We start from the raw sequence: 24,097 nt of genomic DNA on the forward strand, positions 1-24,097 counted from the left end.
TCAATGACTAACCGTTCCTAAAGTTCTACCATGGCTTAGGTTTTCCTAAACGTAAATGTGTAGCCATTTTCTGTTTTGGATATGCTTCAAGTTTGAGCATATATCCTGAATTGATAGGGGAAAATGGACGGACACAGTTGCTACTCAAAGCTCCTAGTCGTTCCAGCTGGAGACAGGCAGGGTAAGACGCAATCTGTGCTCCTGCACTTTGCACGGGGCCTTACCTTTAACAACAGCCCATTGTCCAATCACATTCCATTACATGGCGGCTGGGGCAGTACCTAATCAACGTCCCCCCTTTTCTCATCATGAGTCACATCATATCATGCTGTATTCTCTACAAATGGCTGTATTCTCAGCAAATGGACTCGTGCTTTATATGCAACTTTTGTATGGGAATTATGTGCGAATGGGCCATGCCACGTTGATGATTCCATTACATTGAACTCTACTGGGAAGCATTGCATGCTTGATTTACTCGCATACTTGATTCATGACTAGCTTTTGGTTTCCATGCCCCGCAGGAGACTTTACATGCAGCACACCAAAGCGGATTGTGTACGGACCAATATGTTCATATAGGGGCTCCTGTGGGGCCACTATGGTGTATCTGTTTATTCACGCCGTTTATCCATTTTCTCATTTTCTCATGTCATTTTAAGATATGATAACCTGGGAAAATGGATGGACAGCATGGATAAACATATAAATCCCGGTAGGCTCCACAGGAACTTCTATGTGGACGGATTATTGTTTAGGTGGGGTTGGACGCAAGCCGCTTCGGCAGCATACTACCAACGCAAGCATAAGGTGGCCCTCGCCCCCACCAGGAAAGAACGCGGATTAGCTGCGTCCTAGGATCCACCCAGGTGAGTGAGGTGGGTGTGACACTGACAATGGGGCTTACCTCGATGCATACATTGTATATCTGCATTGTCCTTCATTTTGGCAACTTATTATAGAGCATGGTCCAAAAAATGAAGCAAATACATGTCTAATGTGGACCAAACCACAGGATACATTGGTTATTGAGCACCCACCATTAAAAAATTCCTAAGGTCCACTGTAATGTTTATTTGCAATCCAACCTGTTGATAGGTCATGCAGACTTGAATGAAGGGAAAACACTAACAGCAGCTTGATCCAAAACTTTTTTGGCCCTAAGAAGCTTTTAATGGTGGAATTCAATCCTTGTTGTGTGGTCCACATGAGATTTATACATGCCTCATTGTTAGACCATGCCGTAAAATAATCTGGCAAATGGATGGATAACATGGATATAAAAAGCATACATCAAGTTGGGCCCCACGGTCAGAGTAGCACCTACCCGGCTGGATCCAAGGTCGCAACAGATTAGTTGCAGCTAAACAGCGTTCCACTGGGATGATGATGATGATGGTCAATCCATTGACTAAACATAAGTGGAAGCCATTCGTTGTTTTCATGGAGAGGTGGGCCACTAGATGAGTGGACAAGCCTGACTTTTGCACATGGTAATCTTCATGTTTGGGGCACCTAATGATTTGTTCGGACCTGCCGGTTCCTGCCCCACCTTGGAATGCGTAATGCACATTAAAGGGTAATTATCCTTCGAATTAGAGATTACCCTTAGTCAATTTCTCAATTCTTAGGACATATCTCCTGCAAAAGGGAATCATTAGGAGGAAATTTTGGTGACTAAGTTCATTGGCGGATATCTGAGCCATCTAGTTTGAGAGGAATGATCAATGCTTTAGAAATCATAAAGGGAACGTTTCCCGAGTATTTTGTAATGGTAAAGCCTATGTCATGGCGTGGGTGTTAGCATCATCCAAGATTACTCTTCATTTCAAGATTGTTGGCAGGATTTCTAATTCCCTTTGTATTCTATTCTTGTAAATTTGTGATTTTAGCCATTTTATGAATATAATTATCAAAGTTTTTTTTATAATAATAATTTTTTTTTTTAAAAAAAAAAAAACAAAAACAAAAACACACCCATGAAAGGGTTCTTCACAACTCCTTTTTCTGTTAATGTTTTAGTCATTTGGACGAGTAGAGGTGGATAGGGAGTTTGAGAGAGCACATTCAAAAGCACCAAGAAATACAGAAGTTCGGCTCTAAACAACATTCAACTAAAATAAGATAAAAAAACACTTGCATCCAACTTTTAAAGGGGTACAAATTCCTGACCAAAGGGAAAACTTTTACAGCATATATATTTCACTGTTGACCACGATAATGTAAAGAAAATGTACCATGATTATAAATTACTTTATTTATCTCCTGACAACATTTTATTCTCATGTTTGATTTATATGCGATAAAATTATAATAATGATAATTTCACATTACTTCAATATCAAATCATCACCAAGATACATTATACATTAATGTCGTTGATTAAATTCAAGAATTTCACATTACCGCCATGAAAAAGTGCAATTTGCAATGACTACAATTTACTTTATATGCCTCCCATCATCAACATTTGACCATCGATTCCATGTTTGGTTTATCGGCAGTGTAATGTCATGAAAAGTGCAATAATGGCAAATTCTTTTAACTATCACATGAATAAGTCCGCATTTGACCGACAATTCCCGTGTTTGATTTGGCGGTGGTAAAATCATAAGATTGACACTTTTCCTCTACATCAATCAGCATGGTAATTGGCAAAACAAACAAACAATTAGCGTCCATAATCTGTGAAACTCTCCCACAATCTAATCATAGAAGAGGGTATCCAACACTAAACACTAATATCCAAGTTCTTCATCACTCGATCCAATGAGGTGCCACGGCAAATGCAGGCAAGATTTTACACACAAAATGTATGTCTCTCTCGCAATTATTTCTAGTGTTGTGGCCCACTTGAATCAAGGTTGAGTCCTTGCTGTTCCTAACAAATAGCTCTTTATTCCACAAAAGGAAGTTCTTTAGACCAACCTATTGAACCACAGGCCATAGTACAACCACATGATAACTTGCAAATTATTAAGTGCATGTGACATCCAACCCTTCTGACAGATTGGCACCATCGATGGGGCGAGGGGGGTGGGGGTGTTAAAAAAAAAAAGGATTGGCACCACCACGATGATCGCTATCTATGCATCAACTGGCTCTAGAGCAGTACACGAGCTGAATTGAGTCGAGCTTGGCACAACTCGGCTCGGCTTGGCTCAGCTCGGTCAGCAGCTCGAGCCAACTCGAGCTCAATCTTTCAAGTCAAGTTCAAGCCTACGAGCTACGATTGAGTTTAGGTTTTAGGGTTTTTAATATATAATATATAATATATTTACATATTATTTATATTACGTAAACTAGATTTGAGTTAAATCGATTTGAACCAAGTCAAGTTCCGAGTTGAGCTCGGTCTAGCTTGGACTCGACTCGAAAAAATTTCGAGATCAAAAAATCAACTCGACTTGACTAGAACCCAATTTCGAGCCAAGCCGAGTCGAGCTTTTCTCAGTCGAGTCAAGTGAGTTAACCGAGCTAACTCAGTTCATGTACAGCTCTAACTGGCTCACACCATATAAAACAACGACCAAACATTGGTAAATAGTAAAACACAAGTGTGGTCCACTCACTGAGTGGATGTCATGGAGCTATTACAAAGGTGATGATCATGATGGGTCAACCTATTAGATGGGTGGGATGTCACAGTACATGAAAGGTTGGAGTTATCTCTGGTTGGACCTCGACCTATACACCAGCCGGTTGGACCCCAAACCTCATTTTGAAGGAATAGTAGTTTTCATGACGCCCTCCCTTGATTTTTTATTGGGCCCACCGTGATGATTATATTGAATTCACTCTTAACTATTAGATGCCACAGTAAACCTTAGGCCTAGGGCCCAAAATCAGGCTCATTAGTGATTGAGGTGGGCCACAATTTGGAGGGTGAGCTCTGCTTCGTACACTATTCCAATCATGTGGACCACCTGAATCACAGATGGGGCTGATTTTGGGGCTCTGGAATAAAACAGGAAGACCTTTTAATTGAGCCTTAACTTCTAAGCTGGTTAGGCCCTAGCCCTAACTTCTCCTAACTTCTAAGCTGGTTAGGCCCTCCCTAACTTCTAAGCTGGTTAGGCCCTAGCCCTAACTTCCCCTAACTTCTAAAAGCTAGTTAGGCCCTCCCTAACTTCTAAGCTGGTTAGGCCCTCCCTAACTTCTAAGCTGGTTAGGCCTTAGCTAACTTCTAAGCTGGTTAGGCCCTAGCCCTAACTTCTAAGCTGGTTAGGCCCTAGCTAACTTCTAAGCTGGTTAGGCCCTAGCTAACTTCTAAGCTGGTTAGGCCCTAGCCCTAACTTCTAAGCTGGTTAGGCCCTAGCTAACTTCTAAGCTGGTTAGGCCCTAGCCCTAACTTCTAAGCTGGTTAGGCCCTTCCTCTCTCTCTCTCTCCACACAGAGTATACCAAAAGTCACACCAGCTGAGCCATCATAGCCACGATTGGAAGACTGTTAACCATTGAACCCCAACCGTAAATTGGACTTCAGCATCCATCTATACTCTTCAGAAGCCCTCCAATCAGTAGCCAGGATCATACAAATGGAGCAATTTTTGGGGTAGCCCATCAACCGGGACCCAATGGATGAAAGGTCCGGAGCTCATACTCTTATACCTAATGAACAGAAGCAACAGCTTCAAGAAAGAAGGCATTTGCCACTTTACAACTTCTCTGAATATCTGAGTCTTTTGGAACTTACATTATCTAATCTTCAGCAAAGTACTTCTCCTCAGCATCTTCATTGGCCTCCCTCAACCAGTCATCATCCAGTGTTTCATTGTTGTCTATCTTAGAATAATCCAAATGCTGAGAATCTTCTCCTGTCAAAAATTTCTGCTGCATGATGTGTGTGAATTGCTCCATCTGATCTTGCATCTCTGCAGCAGATATGGCTTCTTCATGATGCTCTGCATTGGCATCCTTGGCATTGTTATGCGATCCTCCATCCACATGATTCACCTGAAACCAATGTGAATATCGGAAATTTGAGACAGTTGCAATCAGCTGAGAAAAAATAATAATAAAATAATAGATGCCACAAATAGTTGCATTCGGAAATATACAGTTAGCTGTAGACCATTGCTCTATGCATTCACTGCCATTGGTTTCTTTTTCCTGCTCAGTGTAGACCATTGCTGTATTTGTTTCCCAACCTTCAACTCACAGGCCACTGATCAAAGGGTAAGTATCTGTCTCATCTGGGAGAGTTGTAGTGATCGGGACATCCATGGCAGGGCTGCCCATCAGATCCATAATCTAGACCACTGAAATTTGGCCATTGTAGACAATTTTATAGATGACATGCATATCCTTGGTGACTATTATACAAGTCCTCAACAGCATATACTGTCTCTTGGGAGTGCAACTATTCCTCGGTTCCCCATACACTTCGGGACGAGCAAAGGAACCTCAAACAATGTGTCAAGTTAACTCAAATTAGGCGGTCCAAATTATGGGCCCCTATTTAGATAGAACCAAAGTTCAAAAACCAGAAAACTCAACTCGATGTTCAGCCAGATCGGGGTGACTTGAAGACTCAGGGCGTGTTTGTTAACGCTTAAAAAATTAACTTAATGCAGAACGCTGAAAGCGCTCCACATTAAGCTTTGTTTGTTAACTCTGAATTCAGAAAAACTTCCATCATTTTCACGGAATATTTTCTGCCAAAGAGGTCTGGCTTAACGGGGAATGCAGAATGCGCTCCGCCAATTATTGTGAAACCAAAATTTTTTTCCTTCTAAAATTGCCCTTGCGCCCTTGCAGATTGCAAAGGATATTCCATCTGTAATACACAACTTAATTTTTCCTTCTAAAATTGCCCAACATGACTTATGTGTTAGATCCATACCGTACATCAACTTTTCTAAATCATTCTTGAGCATGAGCCCTAAAAACGAGGCACATCCAAAGCTCAAGTGGACCACGCTATAAAGAGAAAAGGGGAATTGAATAACTATCCTTGAAACCTTTCCAGGGTCCATCGTAAGGTTTATTTGTCATATAACCTCTCCATAATGTCAAAAGGACCTGGATAAAGGGAAAACACATATATCAGATTGATCAAAGCCTTCTGTAGCTCTAAGAAGTTTTTAATGGTAGGCTCTCAGTTCCCACTGTTTATAGTAGTGTGGCCCAGTGAGCCTTATATCTACTTCATTTTTTTATCTTGTGCCCTAAAATGCTATGAAAAAATGGATGGACGGTGTGGATAAAACATATATATCAAGGTAGGCCCCACAGAGCCCCTCATAGGAGCATCCATATTGTCCTGGTTGGTAGTACCCTCCCCAAATAGAAATCAGATTGTGTACTAAGTTACTCAGTACGCTCTTATCGTGCTAATAAACTAAGTTGGGCCCACCTTGAATGTATGTGGTCTACCCATGCCGTCCATCCGTTTTTCCATCTAACTTAAGGGGTTGAGCCCAAAATTGAAGCATATCCAAAGATCAAGTGGATCATCCCACTGGAAACAGTGGGGATAATGATTTCTACCGTTGAAACCTTTCTAGGCCCTGTAGTGATGTTTATTTGTCATCCAATCTGTTCATAAGATCATACAGACATGGATGAAGGGAAAAAACAAATATAAACTTGATCCAAAATTTCTGTGGCCCTCAAGAATTTTTCAACGGTAGACATTCAATTCAACTGTTTCCTATGGTGTGGTCTCAGTTTTGGGATCAAGTCATAAAATTATCTGTTAAAATGGATGGACAGACGGATAAAGTATGTAAATCATGGTGGACCACAAAGAGTTTATTCAATACGCTAAGCGTAGTGAATTATTCCCTACGCAATCAGCCTCCCCCTAAATAGGATTTGTGAAACTGATTGTGTCGGTGAACTTCTTGGTGCGTTAACGTCACAAGTTTTTTAGACTCCACCATGGTCTCTGTGTTATATCCCCACCGTCCGCCCATTTTAATAGATAATTTTAGGGCATGAGCTCAAAAATGAAGCAGATCTAAAGTTCAAGTAGACCACACCAAAAAAAGCAGGGGGATTGAATGTCTTCCATCGAAAACTTCTTACGGCCACAGAAGTTTTGAATCAATCTGATATATGTTTTTTTCCCTTCATCCTCGTCTTTGTGACCTCGTGAACAAGTTGGATGACAAATAAACATAATGGTGGGCCATAAGAATGTTTCAACGGTAGGAATCATTGTCCCACTGCTTTCTGTTTTGTGGTCCACTTGAGCTTTATCTCTGACTCATTTTTTTGTCTTACGTCTTAAAATGATGTCGCTAAATGAATGTACCGTATGGATATAACACATACATTATGGAGTAGCTCACATGACTTGGTGACATCGACACGAGCACACCACGCAATCCGCTTCCTAGATGGTGTGGGTTTGGTGGATCTCGGATCTAGAAGCGGATTGCATGGCAGCGTGGTGGCTACTGGACAGTGCTAAGTGGCCCACCATGATATATATGTTTTGTCCATGCTGTCTATCTATTTTTCTAGATAATTTTATGGCATGAGACCAAAAATGAGATAGATCCAAATCTCAAGTGGACCATGCCATTAAAAAAACAGTGGTGATTGAACGTTCACCGTTAAGAACTTCCAAAGGCCCACTATAATGTTTATTTACCATCCAACCTGTTGACTAAGGGTAAACATAAATATCGGCTTCATTCAAAACTTTTGAGGTCACTAAGAAGCTTTTAATGGTGGGCATTCAATCACTACTGTTTCCTATGGTGTGGTCCACATGAGATTTGGATCTTCCTCATTTTGGATCATTCCTTAAAATTATCTGGAAAAAAAACAAATAGACGATGTGGATAAAACACACATCATGGTGGGGGCAACACAACACCATCCATCGTCGGTAGACAATCTACGTTCCCGGATCCAAAAGTGGTGATTTTCTTAATCTGTTTTTTTATGAATAATGATATTTTAGTTTTCTATTAAGTATTTTAGTTTATTTGATGATTTTATTTTCATTTAATAAAAAATAATTTCTTTATAATGTAAAACATTTCAAATAGGAAATAGGGGCAAATGTGACAAATTAACATATTTCAGACATTTCAGATGTTTGTTAACAAACCAGTTGTTTCAAATTCAATACTTAATTTTCAGACTTCAGCCATAATCATCAAACAAGTTTTTTGACTTCGGATTTCAGATTCAGGCTTCAGATTTTTGATTCAGTCTTTAGACTTCAGATTTAACAAACAGGGCCTCAGATAACTTACTCGACTTGAATCGATATTTAATAATTAAATTAATAACATTTAGAGCTGTAATAAATGTTTGAAATGGTTCTTTATGCATAGCATATACCATCATTGTCATCTAAGCCTCATCCCAAGTAATTGGGGTCAGGTACAAGAATCCTTCAGCCATTCCACTATCAATGGCCGTATCCTCAATTAAACCATAGGTCATCAAATCTTTTCTTACTACCTCCATTGACATCCTTTTGGGACTTCCCCTTGTCTTTTTAGAGCCTTCAACTTGAACCACTGCTCCTAGTGCAATTTTTGGTCTTCGTTGCACATTACCAAACCATTGGAGTCTACTTTTCCTCATCTTATTACCAATTGATGCCACTCCTAAGTTCCCTTTGTCCTGCCACTCATCCTTCTCAACATCCTCATTTAGCTACGCTCTTCTTATATGAACATCATCCTTGACTGCCCAACATTCTGTCCCACAAAAAATGGCTGGTCTGATAACCAGTTGCCTAATCCTATGAAATTTCCTCTTTATTTTGATTGACATGGCAATCAAGTAAAATTCTAGAGGCACATCTCCACCTCTTCCATGCAGCTTGAATTCTGTGAGCAATAACTTTCTCAATCTCTCCACTCTCATGAATTATTGGCACAAGATAACTAAATGGTCACTTTGGGGTACTTCTTGGTCAGCAATCTTAACTCTCTAGGGACCCTATCATATGTTTTCTCTAAGTCAAAAAAGATGATATGGGTGCCCCCTCCCTCCCTCCCTCCCTCAATTACCTCAAAAGTTTAATCCCACTCTCTCTCATTTACCTCATAAGTTTAATCCCACTCTCTCTCACTTACCTCATAAGTTTAATCCCAACATAGTTGGTGAAGTTTAAACTCAAGATAGTGTGCAGCTTTGGTACCTCCATTTGTTTGACATTTTCTTTGACCCTACAATCTTGTTAAACAACTTTGTCAACCAAAATAAACCATTATCTCGTGCATTTCCAAACCTCTGTCGGTATACCATCTATTCCTAGGGCCTTTCTTGTCTTCATATTTCTCAAAGCTTCTTTCTCTTCTCAAATATCCTTATCCTACAACAGTATCTACGGTCGCTGACATCATTCGAGTTTATAATTCCTTCTGTCCTTATGCTCTTAGAATGTTTGCCATTTAACAGGTTTTGAAAATAACTTCTCCACCTCTCATTGATCTCATTATCCTTGACCAATATCTTCTTATCATCTTTCTCAAAGCATCTTACATGATCTAGGTCCTACCCTTCCTCTCTCTCATTTTTGCAAGTTTGAATATATCTTTCATACAGATCATCATATGCCTTAAAGAACCTCATTATTTTCTTAACATTCCTTTTGGTGTTTCTACATTCCTCTAAAATTTTCTCATTTCTAGTTGCTTACCAAGCCTTAAAACACTATCATTTCTCTTTAATAGCCCGTCCAACCCATAATTACACCACCAACTTTCTTCATATGAGTGGCTTTTCCCGCTAAATACTAGTAAGATTTGTTTTACCACTTTGCTAGTGCACTCAACCATCTTGTTCCACATAACATTAAGTTCTTCCTCAACATTCCACCCACTTCTTCTATCAATTTCTTGTTAAATGACACTACTTTATCTTCTCTTAAATTCCACCACCTTAGAAACCTATTAATTTCACTCCCTCTCATATCTCTTAATAGAAACATCCATAGCCATTAACCTATGTTGCAAAGTCAAACTCTCCTCTGGTATAACCTTGCAATCTTCACATATCAATCAATTTGTCTTCCTAAGTACAAAGAAGTCAATTTAGCTTGTATATGATCCACTTTGAAGGTTATTAAATGTTCATCTTTACCTTAATGTCTATGTTTGCAAGAACCAAATCATATGCCATAGCAAAATAAAGGATAGCATCCCCACCTCATTTCTTCTCCCAAAAATGTATCCTCCATGAACCATTTCATATCCTCTATTGTCTTTTCTTACATGACTATTTTAAGTCTCCTCCTACAAATATACTCTCTCCATTCGGAATTCCTTACAATAGTCCATTTGTGTCCTCACATAATTGTCTCTTGATTCTATTATTTAACCATGCCTATGGTGCAAATGAACTATTGATATTGATTATCTCCTCTCCCAACACAAGCTTTATTAATGAAAACCTATCACTTACTCTCTTACTATCTACAACTTTATTTTCTAAATCTTTATCTACTACTATCCCCACACCATTTCTATTGCTTTCCTTCCCTATATATCAAAGCATGTATCCACCACATTCTCTATTTTTGCCCCTTTCCACTTGGGCTCCCGTATGCAAGATATTTTAACTCTCCTTAGTTTCATCACATCAACTAGCTCCATACTCTTACCTGTCAACGTTGTCATCGATGACCTCATTGATCGTTCTCATATGCCACAAAAGTTGTAGTACATTATGTTGTGAATTTAATCCCCATGCACCATGCTCACATGCATGAATAAGACCTGATGCAATCAATTCAAAAAGGGCATTTTGCGCCTTTCCACTTAGGCTCCTGCATGCTGTTTTTTACTCTCCTTAGTTTCATCATATTCACTAGCTCCATACTTTTACCTATCAACGTTGTCATGAAAGACCTCATAGATCATTCTCATATGCCACAAAATTGGTGGTACATTATGTTGCAAATTTAATCCCCATATACCATGCTCACATGCATGTATAAGGCCTGATGCAATCAATTCAAAAAAGGCATTTTGGCCCTTTCCACTTAGGCTCCTGTATGCAAGGTTTTTTTAACTCTCCTTAGTTTCATCCGGTGTTCGAAATATCGATACTATCGGTCGATATATCGGCCGATATTATCAGTATCGCAGTCCGGCGACACGAAACCTTCGAAAGATACCAAGTTTTTTTTTTAAAAAAAAAACACCAAATATCGTTCGGGACAGCGTCATTATCCCAAAAAAAACATCGGAAAAATTAAAAATATATATAGAGAAACTTTCAACAGGTGGATTTCGATACCTGTACAAGAGATTGCCATGATTGGAAGCTTCCCTTTGGTGGGCCATTCGAATCAAAGCGTCGTCCGTAGGTTAGTGCAAACAAAATCTCCGATTTGGAAGAGAAATCCGTCGAAATCTGGAGAAATCCAAGTATTTGGGCGAAATCCGACGAAATCCTTGCTGAAATCTAGAGAAATCCTCGCCAAAATCCGAAGATATGTGAGATTTGGGAGAGATTTTAGGGTTTTGGAAGGCCGAAACCCTCTCTGCTTTGAAAAAAAAGGCATCTGAGCCCTTTTTATAGAAATTGAGTTGGCTGGTGTACTGCACACCACCGAGTTAACTGGTGTGTTGACGTCGCCAAGTTTCGTGGGTCCCATCATGAGGTATGTGTTATATCCAAACCGTTCGTCGATTTGGCAAGCTCGTCGTAAGGCTTGAGCCGAAAAATAAGACAGATCCAAAGATCAAGTGGACCACACTGCAAACAGGAGTGGGAGATTAAACGTTTACCATTGAAACCCTTTTGGGGTCACAAGAGTTTTGGATCAATATGATATTTGTTTTTCCTCTTCATCCAGGTCTGTGTGACCTAATGAACAGATTGGATGGAAAATAAACATTATGGTGGGCCCTACGAATGTTTTAACGGTGAGAATCGGCCCCACTGCTATTTGTGGTGTGGTCCACGAGCTTTGAATATGCCTCATTTTTGGGCTCATGATCTAAAATGATCTCTCCAAATGCATGAACGGTGTAGATATAATAAATACATTATTGTGGGGCCATGTAACTTTGAACCGTTCGTACCACTCAAGTTGCAGGAGCGTCACTGCCCGTCTTCGTAGTGTGTGGTGGGATGCGGATAGCGTAATGAGTAGTGTGCTACATAAACTCTATGGGGCCCACCGTAATTTAGGTATTTTATCCACTCTGTCCATCCATTTTACCATATAATTTTATGGTTTTAGCCCAAAAAATGAAGCATATCCAAAGCTCAAGTGGACCACGCCACAGAAAATAGTGCAAATTGAACATCTACCATTAAAAAAATCCTTGGGAGCCAAAGAAGTTTTGGATCAAGCTGATATTTGTTCTTTTCCTTTATCCATATCTTTGTGATCTTATGAAGAGGTTGGATGAAAAATAAACATCACTGTAGGCCCCAAGGAGGTTTCAACAGTGCAAATCATTATTCCTATTGTTTCCTGCGGTATGGTCCACTTGACCTTTGGATATGTTTCAAATTTGTGCTCAACCCCTAAAATGAGCCGGAAAAACAAATGGACTACAAGGATAAACCATGTACATTTACGGTGGGCCCAATAAGTTTACTCAGTACTATAGGAGAGGATTAGGTAAGACCCCGCCTCACCCAAGACCATACAGCCGTACTGTGGGGCCCAACTTGACGTGTGTATTCTGTGTACACTCTGTCCATCTGTTTTTTCAGATCATTTTACAACATGATCCTAATAATTAAGAAGATCCAATTATCAATTGGACTATACTCAAGGAAACAGTATTAGTTGAACACGGTACCATTAAAAACTTCTTAGGGTGCACCTTAATTTTTCCTATATTTTATTAGGCATCCAATCTGTTGATAACCTCACATAAGTTTGAATGAAGAGAAAAAACAATTATCAGCTTGATCCAAAACTTTTGTGGCCCACTAATGGTCAATCACCACTGTTACCTATGGTATGGTCTACCTAATTATTGGATCTGCTGCAATTTTTGGATAATGTCCTAAAGTGATATGGAAAAACAGATGGATGGGGTGGATACTGAATGTAGTTGTCTTAGTTCAATAGGACAACACATAGCTTAGACCCTATACAAAGGAAACCTATTATGTGCACTTCTTTTTTGAGATTTTATGATTTAAAAGTGTGTATTAAGGTCTTTTTTAATAATCCCTGAAGTTTCATTGAAAAATTCAACCATTTTCCCAATGTTTCCCCATGTTTCTCAAAAAGTGCAATAAATTAAGCGATACAAACGATATATCCCATGCGATAACCAATACGTATCTGTATCCCAAGGGTGCAATACATTGCGCGATACCGATATTTCGAACACTGGTTTCATCAATCATCATATCCACTAGCTCCATACTCTTACATGTTAAGTTGTCGATGTTGTCATCAGTGACCTCATAGAACATTTTCATGTGCCACACAATTGGTGGTACATTATGTTAGGAATTTAATCCACATGCACATGCTAACACACATTTACAAGACCGGGTGCAATCAATTCAAACAAGGCAAAGTGTAACATTGAATTCCAGAAGCAAAAGAGAAGTTAAAGTTACAAGCAGACCTCTAGGAACAATGAGTAGAGCATTAAGCTACAACCCTTGTTAGGAGCTCAGGCCTCCAAGGAAAGATCACCGCTAGTTCCCAATTCCTCGCTCTTCGAGGAGATGAACCCTTTTTACTCTTTTTTAAAACCCTAGACAGGGAAGAGATGCAACAAAAAAGAGAGAGGAGAAAGACAACCAGGGATACTTTGGGTCTCATAACTATAGAGTTCTCAATAGTCCTAAGCACCTGCATATGAAGAGATCTTCATGCACATAAACTCTATCACTCAGCACATACACCATCTGTACATCCTTTCATATCATCCCCACCCTACCATCATGTGGGCCCATGGCCTCAGGCCCTAAATGTGGACCCCACTTGATGATCTTGAAGATCCATTGATGGATTTTTGATAGGTCACTACCAAAAGAAAACCCATGTACTTTAAATCACAAACACTATTGTTTTCTTTTGAAAAATCATTTTTCAAAAATATTTTGGACCCAAAAGACAGCATGTGCCATGACTAACGGCCTATCAACCAATCAAATTGGTCTTTCATGTTGAAATAGTCTATGGTCTTTGGGTTGTAGCAGTCCTTGTCCATTCTCTTTTCGCCTCTGGCGTTCTTTTAATAAATTGATGCTACTTACCTACTTCAAATATGTGTGTGTCTATAGATTCGTTATTGAACTATCACAAGACTATTTAAGTGACCCAACCACACGTGTATGTCATTCCCAGTTGGAGAATCATAGCATGTATCAAAGCCACCCAATGAGATAACAAAATCTCCATGACTAGTCCTCAAGTCTAAGGTCATATGAGCAGAGTGCTAAGAAGTGCATGCTCCCATAATGGGACCTAGAAGCATTCCTTCACTCAATCCCATGTTCAATATGCCAACTACCAGTGATGTGCACATTCATGTATTGATATGAGTCTACACCTCAAATTGCCCGAGACAAGGAACACACTACTTTAGCAGTCATCCAGTTGCATGACAACCTCACACATGTACTGCCCAAGCACATGAACAGTTGTGAACACTATTTACATGGACAAAGAACATCAGGCCTATCTCTCTTGTGTCATTGGCTTACTACATGCACACAACCCGATGCAATATCCATGAGGGACTTTATGGTTCTACCCATGCTATACAATCGAGTATAGCCCATATAGATGCGAGCACACATGATAACAAAAATACTCTCGTTGATTAACCATATATGTGTGTGTCTCTATCACAATAACAAAGTTGTGATTTGGCTTTTGAGGGCACAATATTACTTCAATGATCATTGTGAGAATCCACTTTTACTTCAAGAAGTGGAAATGACAATTGAGGAATATTATGCTCTACTGATTGAACTATTTCAACAAGAGTCAGCGAAAAGAGATGCACAATATTGTAATTTGGGGAATATGTAGCAAGATACAAGTGTCATCCAAAGGCCCCTGTCCAAACAATAAAGGGAGAACCATGTGGCAGAAGTAGAATAACAAAGAGGAAATGAACAACAAAGCAAAAGCCTTGTGCCCGAAGAAGAAGAGAACTCCATCGCATCCAATCCAGGCCCAGCGGAGCTATCCAACCAAGTGACCATGGCCTCCCCCTAGAGATCAGAAGTTGATAGTGGTTGATCCAAAGGGGCACTTGTTTGATGTTTTCGGACCATTGTATGTTTTCTTTTCTTTTCCTTCTTCTAGTAATTGGCTGGCTGATCCTAGAGATTAATTTGGTTGGTGAACTCCCTAAAGAAAATGTATTGGGATGGAAAAGCCTCTGAATCTATTGTCATTCTGCAACACCCCCAAGGCTTGCAAAAGCATCAAGAAAACACCCCCAACATTTGTTAACACCCAACAAGAAAAACCTCCATACTCCACTATAGTGTAAATCTCGATGCGCAAGGGCTGAGAAATCATACAAGTGGCATACAACTAGTTGAACTTAAACCATCCAAATCATCAACCACGACTTAGCCTATAAATAAAGAATCATACTTATTTGATTACCAAGCTTAACCTATTATGGAGATTTAATGGACAATTGAAATGAAAATATCTAATGGCCAGTGTGCATAAAACATGTGTTCACTAATAATAGGTTGGAATGGTTGAAATAATACATTGGATGATAAACCATTCACAATGGATCATTGGATTTTGATAGTTTAATTTGAGTTAATGCACACCTCGTGTACAGTTTTTGAATGATTGCATATCAAGCATCACACTCTTCCAAAGTATGAAGTAACTCCACAGCACCCTATTCCACTATGACTAAGGAGCATTATTTTAAAACCTAGACCCATTCACAGAATCACAATGGATCGTCAGATTTGGATAGCTAGATTTGAGTTAATGTATGTCTCATGTACAATTTTTGAATGCCTACATATCAGGCGTCACACTCTACCAAAGTATCAAGTGACTCCCCAACACCTTATTCCATCATGATTGAGGAGCAATATTTTAAAATTGTACATGTTAGTGCACTAAATCCAATTGAACTGTAGGATACTCGGAGTATGTTCGATATATTACAGGAAAAGATCTTATTTGAGCCACACGGAGGAGGACTGGGTAAACACTTTCAAAGAGAAAACGTTGACCGTGGTGAAGGAAAAATACTACTAGCCTCTTATCTAAGCCACATATGGAGGAGGGCGGTGTAAATAGCTTGGAAGAGATAAAATATAGACCATGGTGAAGGAAAAATACTACCAGCTTCGTATGCGCCATAACATTGAAGGGTTCGTAGCACAATGTTCCAGATGCCAAGTCACCAAAAAATAATGTACAAAACATTGGCCTTTATGTGTCGTTTCCCATTCCAATCATACCATGGGTGGACATTTCTTTGGACTTCATTTTGATTTTTGGGTCATCCTAGGACTCAGAGAGAAGCATATTCAATTTTCTTTGTGGATCGTTTTTCAAAGATGGCTTACTTTACTCCATGCGAAAGGACGATGATCGCTACGCAAACCACCAACATATTCTTCACAGAGATTGTGCAACTTCATAGGGTGCCGAAAACATAACTTCCAACCGTGAATTGAAGTTTTTGAGGCACTTCTGGCGCACTTTATGGAAGCGGTTGGAGACTTAGCTTCAATTCTCCAGTGCATATCATCCTCAAATAGATGACTAATCAACCAAAGGCTTAGTAACCTCTTAAAGAGTATTGTAGGCGAGAAAATATCTCAGTGGAACTTGGCTCTATCCCAAGCCAAGTTTGGCTACAATTGCTCAGTAAATGGAACCACTAGAAAATCCGCATTTAAGATCATAAATGGGATAAGTTCATATCATGTACTTGACTTGGTACCAATACCGGTACAAGATCAAGTGAGCAAAGATGCCAATGATTTCGCCAAGCACATCTAAGACTTGTAAGTTCAAATGAAGAAGAAGATTGAAGAGAGCAACGCCAAGTACCGAGAAATTATAAATAAACAGCAGCGAATGGCGGGACTATATATATTAAAATGTGACTTGGTTATGATTTATCTGCACAAAGAAAGGTTACCAAGGGAAACTTGCAACAAACTCAAGTCTAAGAAGATTAGTAAATGCCAAGTCAAAAGAAAATTGGGTGACAATGCCTATAAGATCAAGTTGCCTGATGGCTTAGATATCTCGCTGACTTTTAGGATGACAAGTTTGTTCGAGTACCATGGTGAAGTGTTTGACGTGCAAGATAAAGTCATTATCGATATGGATAAACAACTCTCAAAGAAAAAGGAAGAACTTGAGCAAGTATTGAGCATGAAGACTACTAACACTTGATAGGGCCAATACAAGTAATACTTTGAAATGAAAGAAGCGGCTTTATTCTGAATGCACATGGATCACGGGCATGAAATTGAAAAGATTGGATCCAAACCTCTATCACCTGTATGAAGTGTCAAACTCGTCAAAGTCGAGTTCTTTCCAACCTAGATAGAATGATGTCAGCCCACTGCCCACCATAAGGCCCAGCATGTGCTGATTTTGAGTTGTTTGTTGCAAATTTTGGGGCCTTAATGTTAGAAATCACATTTGTCATTTGTAGAGAATAGGGGGCTGATGTGGAAGATGTGATTGAAGATTTTGGGGGTAATTAGTAAATTTATTTTTTCTATTTTAGACTAAATCTTTGTTGGGATTTTTATTATCTTAAATATATTATAGATTGATTTGAAATCAATTAAAAATGATTTGACAGGAGGTTGGTAGGAGGTAGGCATTCCACGTTTCTCTAAGTTGTGAGCTTCTTTTTTTAATATCATAAGAGAATAAGTTTGAATATTGATAAAGTTATTTTTCCCTCTACTCAAATATTTCTTGAGTGCGTATGTGTTTATTTCTTTAGAAATTTGGGTGTTGAGGTCTCATTAGTTCGATAATCGGGTTGCAACTCATGCATGCATGTAATAAAGAAATAATGAATGTGGCTGGATAGTGGCAAGAATTAAGTGGAAATGGTATTATTTTTTATTGGATTGTTGTGCTTGACATGGCATCCATCACGATGTCCCGAGTACATGTCAGATTCATGAGCGAAGTGTTAGCTCACAGTTCATCGTAGTTGTTTCTTTCAAATTGAGTAGTTTAACTTCTCTTATGAACCACTCTCACCCACTACAATCTCCAACTAGCAGGAAACATGATAAAAAATAAATGAGTCATGGATAGTGAAGGCTGAAGATTGATCAGGAAAAAAAACCAATGAGACTAAGTACTTCTAACTCTTGCACCTTATGGGAGTGAGAATGCTTGAGGTACAAAAGGCAAAATGTTAATAGAAGGAAAGTAGTATGAACATTCAACAACGATGCAACATATGAACAACAAGTTGATAGAACAAACAATAAGCACAGGTCTTAAGTGTTAACCGTGGATGAGGTTGACTGATTCTTTCCTTCCTCTGCATCTTCTACTTCTTCTTCTTCTTCTTCTTCTTCTTCTTCCTCCTCCTCCTCCTCCTCCTGCTGCTGCTGCTCCTCTACCTCATTACCAACCCAATCCTTTTCAAGAATACCTCGCCTTTGCTGTTCTCCTCTAATCTTCGCAAGTAAAATGGCTTCCTCCGAGCGGCGCATTAGAGTTTCAGACCAACGTTCCCCTGGTCGAGATAGACTCCTGCTAGTGGGATCCTGAAACTTCCCAACATACTCGTGATGTAGATATGGCTCCCTCTCTCTCATTGCATCCTCTGAGAAGTACTGCCCGTCACGGATAAGCTTGTTTAAGTAAGCACGACGACGGTTTTTAACTGTCACAGACCGAGAATGAATCTCTTCTGTGGTCGGACTGAGCAAGCTTCGGAGGTGCTTCAAATGCCAATTGATTTCATAATCATCTTTCAAGCTCTCAAACTCCCGAAGCTCCGCATCAGTTAATTGTCTACCATATCGTTCTGAATTAACAAAGCAATAGCATCAGAGACTGACAAGCAACTCAAAAATAACCTTTCAAAAAAAAAAAAAAAAGTCAAAACTATTTTTTAGGACAAACAATCTAACCAAGAAAAAAAATTTGCATTGGAATAATATATGTGGGGGAAATTTTCGATTTTACACTTGGTAAAGCAGCCTAATTAAACCAGTCAATAAAAAAAGTTTTAAAAAAATAAATAAATAAAAGGTTAATTGTGTATCATATCATTCTGAATTAATAAAGCATTGGCATCACCGACTGACAAACAACTCAAAATTGTTTTTTAGGGCAAACAACGTAACCAAGGAAAAAAAAAAAAAAATTTGCATTGGAATATATGTAAGGGTGAAAAAAACACAATTTTACACTTAGTAAAGCAACCTGGTTAAACTGGCCAATTAAATTTTTTTTTTTTAAAAGGTTATACTTGACATGGAAAATGGAAACGATTTCTATAAAAAATGTTCAAATGCCCAAGGGAACTGTGACCTACAAGGAATGATCTGGTGAAAACACGCAACAAAATTTCATTGCATGATCTGACAGATGATGCAATACTGGGACCACATGTACCATCAATTGCAAGAGGTCGATTCAGCAAAGCTAATATCAATCACCATCTGATCATCATTAAGTTATGAAACTCATGCAAAATAAGTTTATTTCTAAGTGGGTTTTGCACCACATTGTTTCTTGCAATCCATATACCAACGACTCAGATTGAAAATCCTTCTTTCAGCTAAGTTTTCTCTGTTTTTCTATCATGCAAAAGGGAAAAAAAAGAAGAAGAAGAAGATCAAATATACAGTGCCTGGAGTTATACAATAGCAGAAACTCAGTCGTGTGAAGGGCATCACGTGTCAAGGAATCGAGCAGTATAAAAGGAAAATGTGCATGGACAAATTTATTAACGCTAATGTGGAAAAGGCAAATAATCCGTGTTGGTCCGTAGCTGCTTGCCATCAAACAAATGGCGGGGGAGACGCAGTGGACTAGTAGGTTCTCACATGGAGAGCCCATTAAGAAATACCACGGTGATTGTGCAATCCTATCCATCCAAGTCTATGCTCCCGGAATTAATGGTATGGGTCCACCAAACAAACAAGGATGGAATCGCCAGTTAAGCAGTTTTGTATGGTGTGTTGTAGATGATGTGCGGGTTTGTAAGGGCCTGTTTGGATGCCTGTAACTTTTCTAAGATGTAACAAAGTTACAGGTGACTTTGTTACAGACTTGCAGTTGGTGTTTGGGGGAGGAAAGTCACAGGTAATTTTCTATGAACCTGTGACTTTCTTACAGGAGAAAGAGGCGACAAAAATGATACAGGCACTTGAGTCGTTTTTCAAGTAGATACAGGTAACGGTTAGAAATTTTAAAATGAGAATTTTTGGAAAGAATTGCAGCTTCCCTCTCCAATGTCTCCATCTCCCTCTCTCAGCCTCCGTTTCCCTCTCTCAGTCTCCTTCGTCCTCTCCCAGTCTCCTTCTCCCTCTCCGATCCAGCTTCAGCAGGGTTAGAAAACCCCTTCCTTTCTTTCCTTTTTTTTTGGTTTTCCCTTCCTTTCTTTCTTTTATTTTTTCCGTCGGGTTGACGGAGGCAGTTTGGCTAGAGGCATGGGGTCCAATGGTCTGTGGGGTCCACCATCTTGTATTTTTTTTATCCATGCCGTCCATTCATTATTTTGGATTGTTTTAGGGCTTGATTCCAAAAATGAGGCATATCTAAATCTCAGGTGGACCACACCACACAAAATAGTAATGATTGAAAGTCCACCATTAAAAAACTCCTTGGGCCACTGTAATGTTTGTTTCACTCCTTGGGCTGATGACTTAAAATGATTTAGAATAATGGATAGATGGTGTGGATAAAACAAATACATCATGGTGGGGCCCAAACCTGTTTTACATCATAGTGGGACCACACCACATGAAACAGTGGTGACATAATGTATAGAATTTATATCAATGTCATTCCATTGTTCATTTTGTATAAGTGGGGCTTGTTGGTCAATGCAACTTGTCCCCAAGTAGGTCTCAAATCTGTTTTAACATATGGTTTTTTAAACACTCCCAATTTCTATTTGCATTGAGATTCCTGCACGTCCTCAGGTGTTTTGAAATTGAGTGCCCACTGCATTGTTAACATATCCGGTTTCAAACGGTCCCAAGTTCCATTTGCATCTGAATTCTTGCCTGTTGTCAAATGGTGAGAAATTGAGGGTACATCGAAGTGTTAAGATATCTGGTTTTAAACAGTCCCTTGATATTGGTCCATTTTAATAATGTCCCAATTTGAGATTTTAACTGCTAATGCAGAATTTGGTAGAAGCAGCTTCCTATGCTTGTGATTTCTCTTTAACCTATCCTTGCCATTCATTCCTTACATGCCTTTTGCACGATAGAATCAGTAACTCTTAGGGCCTGTTTGGATGCCTGTAACTTTTTTAAGTTGTAAAAAGGTTATATGTAACTTACTTACCGGTGAAAGAAAGTTACAGGTAATCCTGTTCGGCTGTAAGTTGTAACTTACTTACAGGTAACTTACTTTTTGTGTTTGGATAACTTGTAACTTTATTACAGGTAATAAGTTGCATATTCACGCTAAGTAGATCTTGAAATATGGAATCGTTGAAAAATCAGATTAACACGTAAAAAAGATTGGATAAAATTATTCCATGTTATTAAGCTCATGTAAATGAATAGTTTGGTTGATTCTTAGGCTAAACAAATCAACAGGTGGGCCATAAAAGTGGGCTCATGTTTTCGAAATGCTTGTAATGTAGGGAAAAAAACTTGAAGTAAGATATCCAGGCAAAAATTTCCCACAGGGGTGACTCTTGTTAACTCATGTTGATTCGTAGCGACATGTCATCGACTGTATGGCGGAGGAGTTAAAGAGTGAACTTAGATCGTCCATTCAGTGGATCCTTGCATGGAAGGCCCGCAAAAGAAATAACATGGTGGTCGTGCAATCCTAGCCATCCAAGTCTGTACCCCTGGAATAGAAATTGATGGCCCACAGGGCGACTTGATGGAATTGCCGGTGATGGGGTTTTCATACAGTGTGTCGTTGATGATGGGGCCCGCGTAAATGTTTAGGTGAAGTCTATAACTGCGATTTTGCAGGAATTGTCGATTCTATTGTGGAATAAGAAATTGAAAGCCTGGTGATGGATTTGAAAGGAAAGAAGGAGAAAATCTAGGATTTGGAAGGGAGAAGATGACCTAAGAAGACGGCAGCATCTCTGGAGAGGAGGTTATGGAGAATAGCCTTGCGCTGAGAGGGTTGGAAAGCGTCGTCTCCGACGGAGCGAGGATAGTATAGCCCTTCTACGGAAGACAGCCTTTCTGATATTCCTTCCATGGCCGCGCTGCTCAGAGCTCTGCTCCTCTCCTCCATCTCTCTCTCTCTCTCTCTCTCTGGTTGTTTGGGAGGTCGGTTCTGCGAGCGGAGATGGAAGTGATGAATCAAGACGTACAGAGACTCGTGCGGCACACGTGGGGCGGTGCAAATGGACAGTGGTACGTGCGTACATTAGCACACGTGTGGCATGGCCACATGTGCCGCGTTGGCACGGATCGTGATCATGCGGACCGGAATATGCATCTGGAGACACGTTTAAACGCATTTTAAAGAGTACTAGCATGGATTATGTAAATGCAGATCACGCCCAACCATTCGCAAGGTCCTAGCATGGATTATGTTATAGACTTTGGTTTGTATAATAGTTTCATGTGCGTAAAATTAAAATAGACGTAATGCATGTGTGACCGTAAATAAAATAGATGAATTTTCATAAGGGAAGCCGTACTATGAGGTCAACCTCACGGGAACCCCACCATGTCGAACATCTACACCGTGCACTTGATTGGATATCCCAAAAATCTGCGGTATACGGAACTCAGGTGGGCCATACCATTTAAAACCACGTGAAGACGTGTCTAAAACATATAAAAGCAATTAGTGGGTCCACTTGAGTTTTGGATGCGGCTGAAACTTGGACTGGCCCCTCAACCAATTGGGACACATGCAATGGATAGGCCGGATTTGTGAACCACATCTCGGTGGGCGCAATAAATGATTATGAATGTTTTAATGTGAGGATAACCCCTCTGAACTGTTACATGTGGTGTGGCCCACCCAAGTCGTAAATTGACTAGATTTTTAAACCTGTGGTCCACCATGGAATGGTCCATCTGACTGATGGGGTGGATGTTCAACACACAACATGGTGGGGCCCACACTAGTCGACCTCGAGAGAAGTTTCCATGAGGTCAACCTCACAGTACCATTTCCCTTTTTATAATTGCCTTTGTGTATTTGAGATTGAAAATGTTAGCCACCAGCTAATGGAGAGCTGTGGACCATGAAATCAATATCTTGTTTGACCATAACCATTTAGTAGGTTAGAGGATGATTTTTTAGTTACTCTTGATGTAGTTGTCCTGCATAAAGAAATCGATGAAAAGCCTGTATGAAAAAGATCTTTACTCTAGGTTTAATTGTGAATCAGTGAATTCCTTACCTCACACAAGTGTGAGTACTCATGGATATAGGAATTTTTTATTAGGCTCGATGACTGGCTACGTTTAGTGGATCACTTCAAATCCCTATATAATGATGAATATTATATTTGTAGTAGATTAATTTATACATGTGTTAGCTTCGACTGATTATTAGAACGTAAGAACATATGAGAAATTTAGTATACTATTATTATGTGCTTTGGCTCATTTTATGAGGTTTTATCTATAGGTGACACGTGGGTGAAGCTAGGTTCATGCATTCGGTGGGCCCATTTTTGAGACTGAGTATTGAAATGAGGTGGCAAAACGAATGAATGACTTCACGTACAACATATACATCAAGGTGGCCCAACAGTCAGGGCCTCGCCTACTAAGCTGGTACCCTGCATCACCTAATCTGCTGCCTCATCCTTTCCAACTGGTTTTGACTTAAAATGCACTAATTAATGGTAATAAAAGAAAGAGAGATAAACTAGTAAGAAGATTTACGAGCCAAGGTGGTCCTCACCATAGTATTCATGTGAAATTCACCTGGACTTTATGGTGTGTCACCAAATGTTAGGGTCATGTAACAAAGCTCAACCCCATAAGTGTTTCAAGTGGACCATACCATTGGAAACAATGTACAC

At 39.5% G+C, this 24,097-nt stretch overlaps 1 protein-coding gene across 1 annotated transcript; it reads right to left on the reverse strand.

Annotated features, from left to right (window-relative positions):
• Window positions 1-4,555: 4,555 nt before the first annotated feature.
• LOC131233020 (uncharacterized) lies at window positions 4,556-22,394 on the reverse strand. Its single transcript, XM_058229582.1, has 3 exons — window positions 22,167-22,394; window positions 18,399-18,922; window positions 4,556-4,955 (listed from the first exon to the last, which is right to left on the reverse strand). Exons 1-3 carry the CDS (start codon window positions 22,339-22,341, stop codon window positions 4,701-4,703), a joined length of 954 nt encoding a protein of 317 aa, XP_058085565.1. The 5' UTR covers window positions 22,342-22,394; the 3' UTR covers window positions 4,556-4,700.
• Window positions 22,395-24,097: the final 1,703 nt, after the last annotated feature.

This window comes from Magnolia sinica, chromosome 18 (genome assembly GCF_029962835.1).
Source record: "Magnolia sinica isolate HGM2019 chromosome 18, MsV1, whole genome shotgun sequence".
Taxonomy (NCBI): domain Eukaryota; kingdom Viridiplantae; phylum Streptophyta; class Magnoliopsida; order Magnoliales; family Magnoliaceae; genus Magnolia; species Magnolia sinica.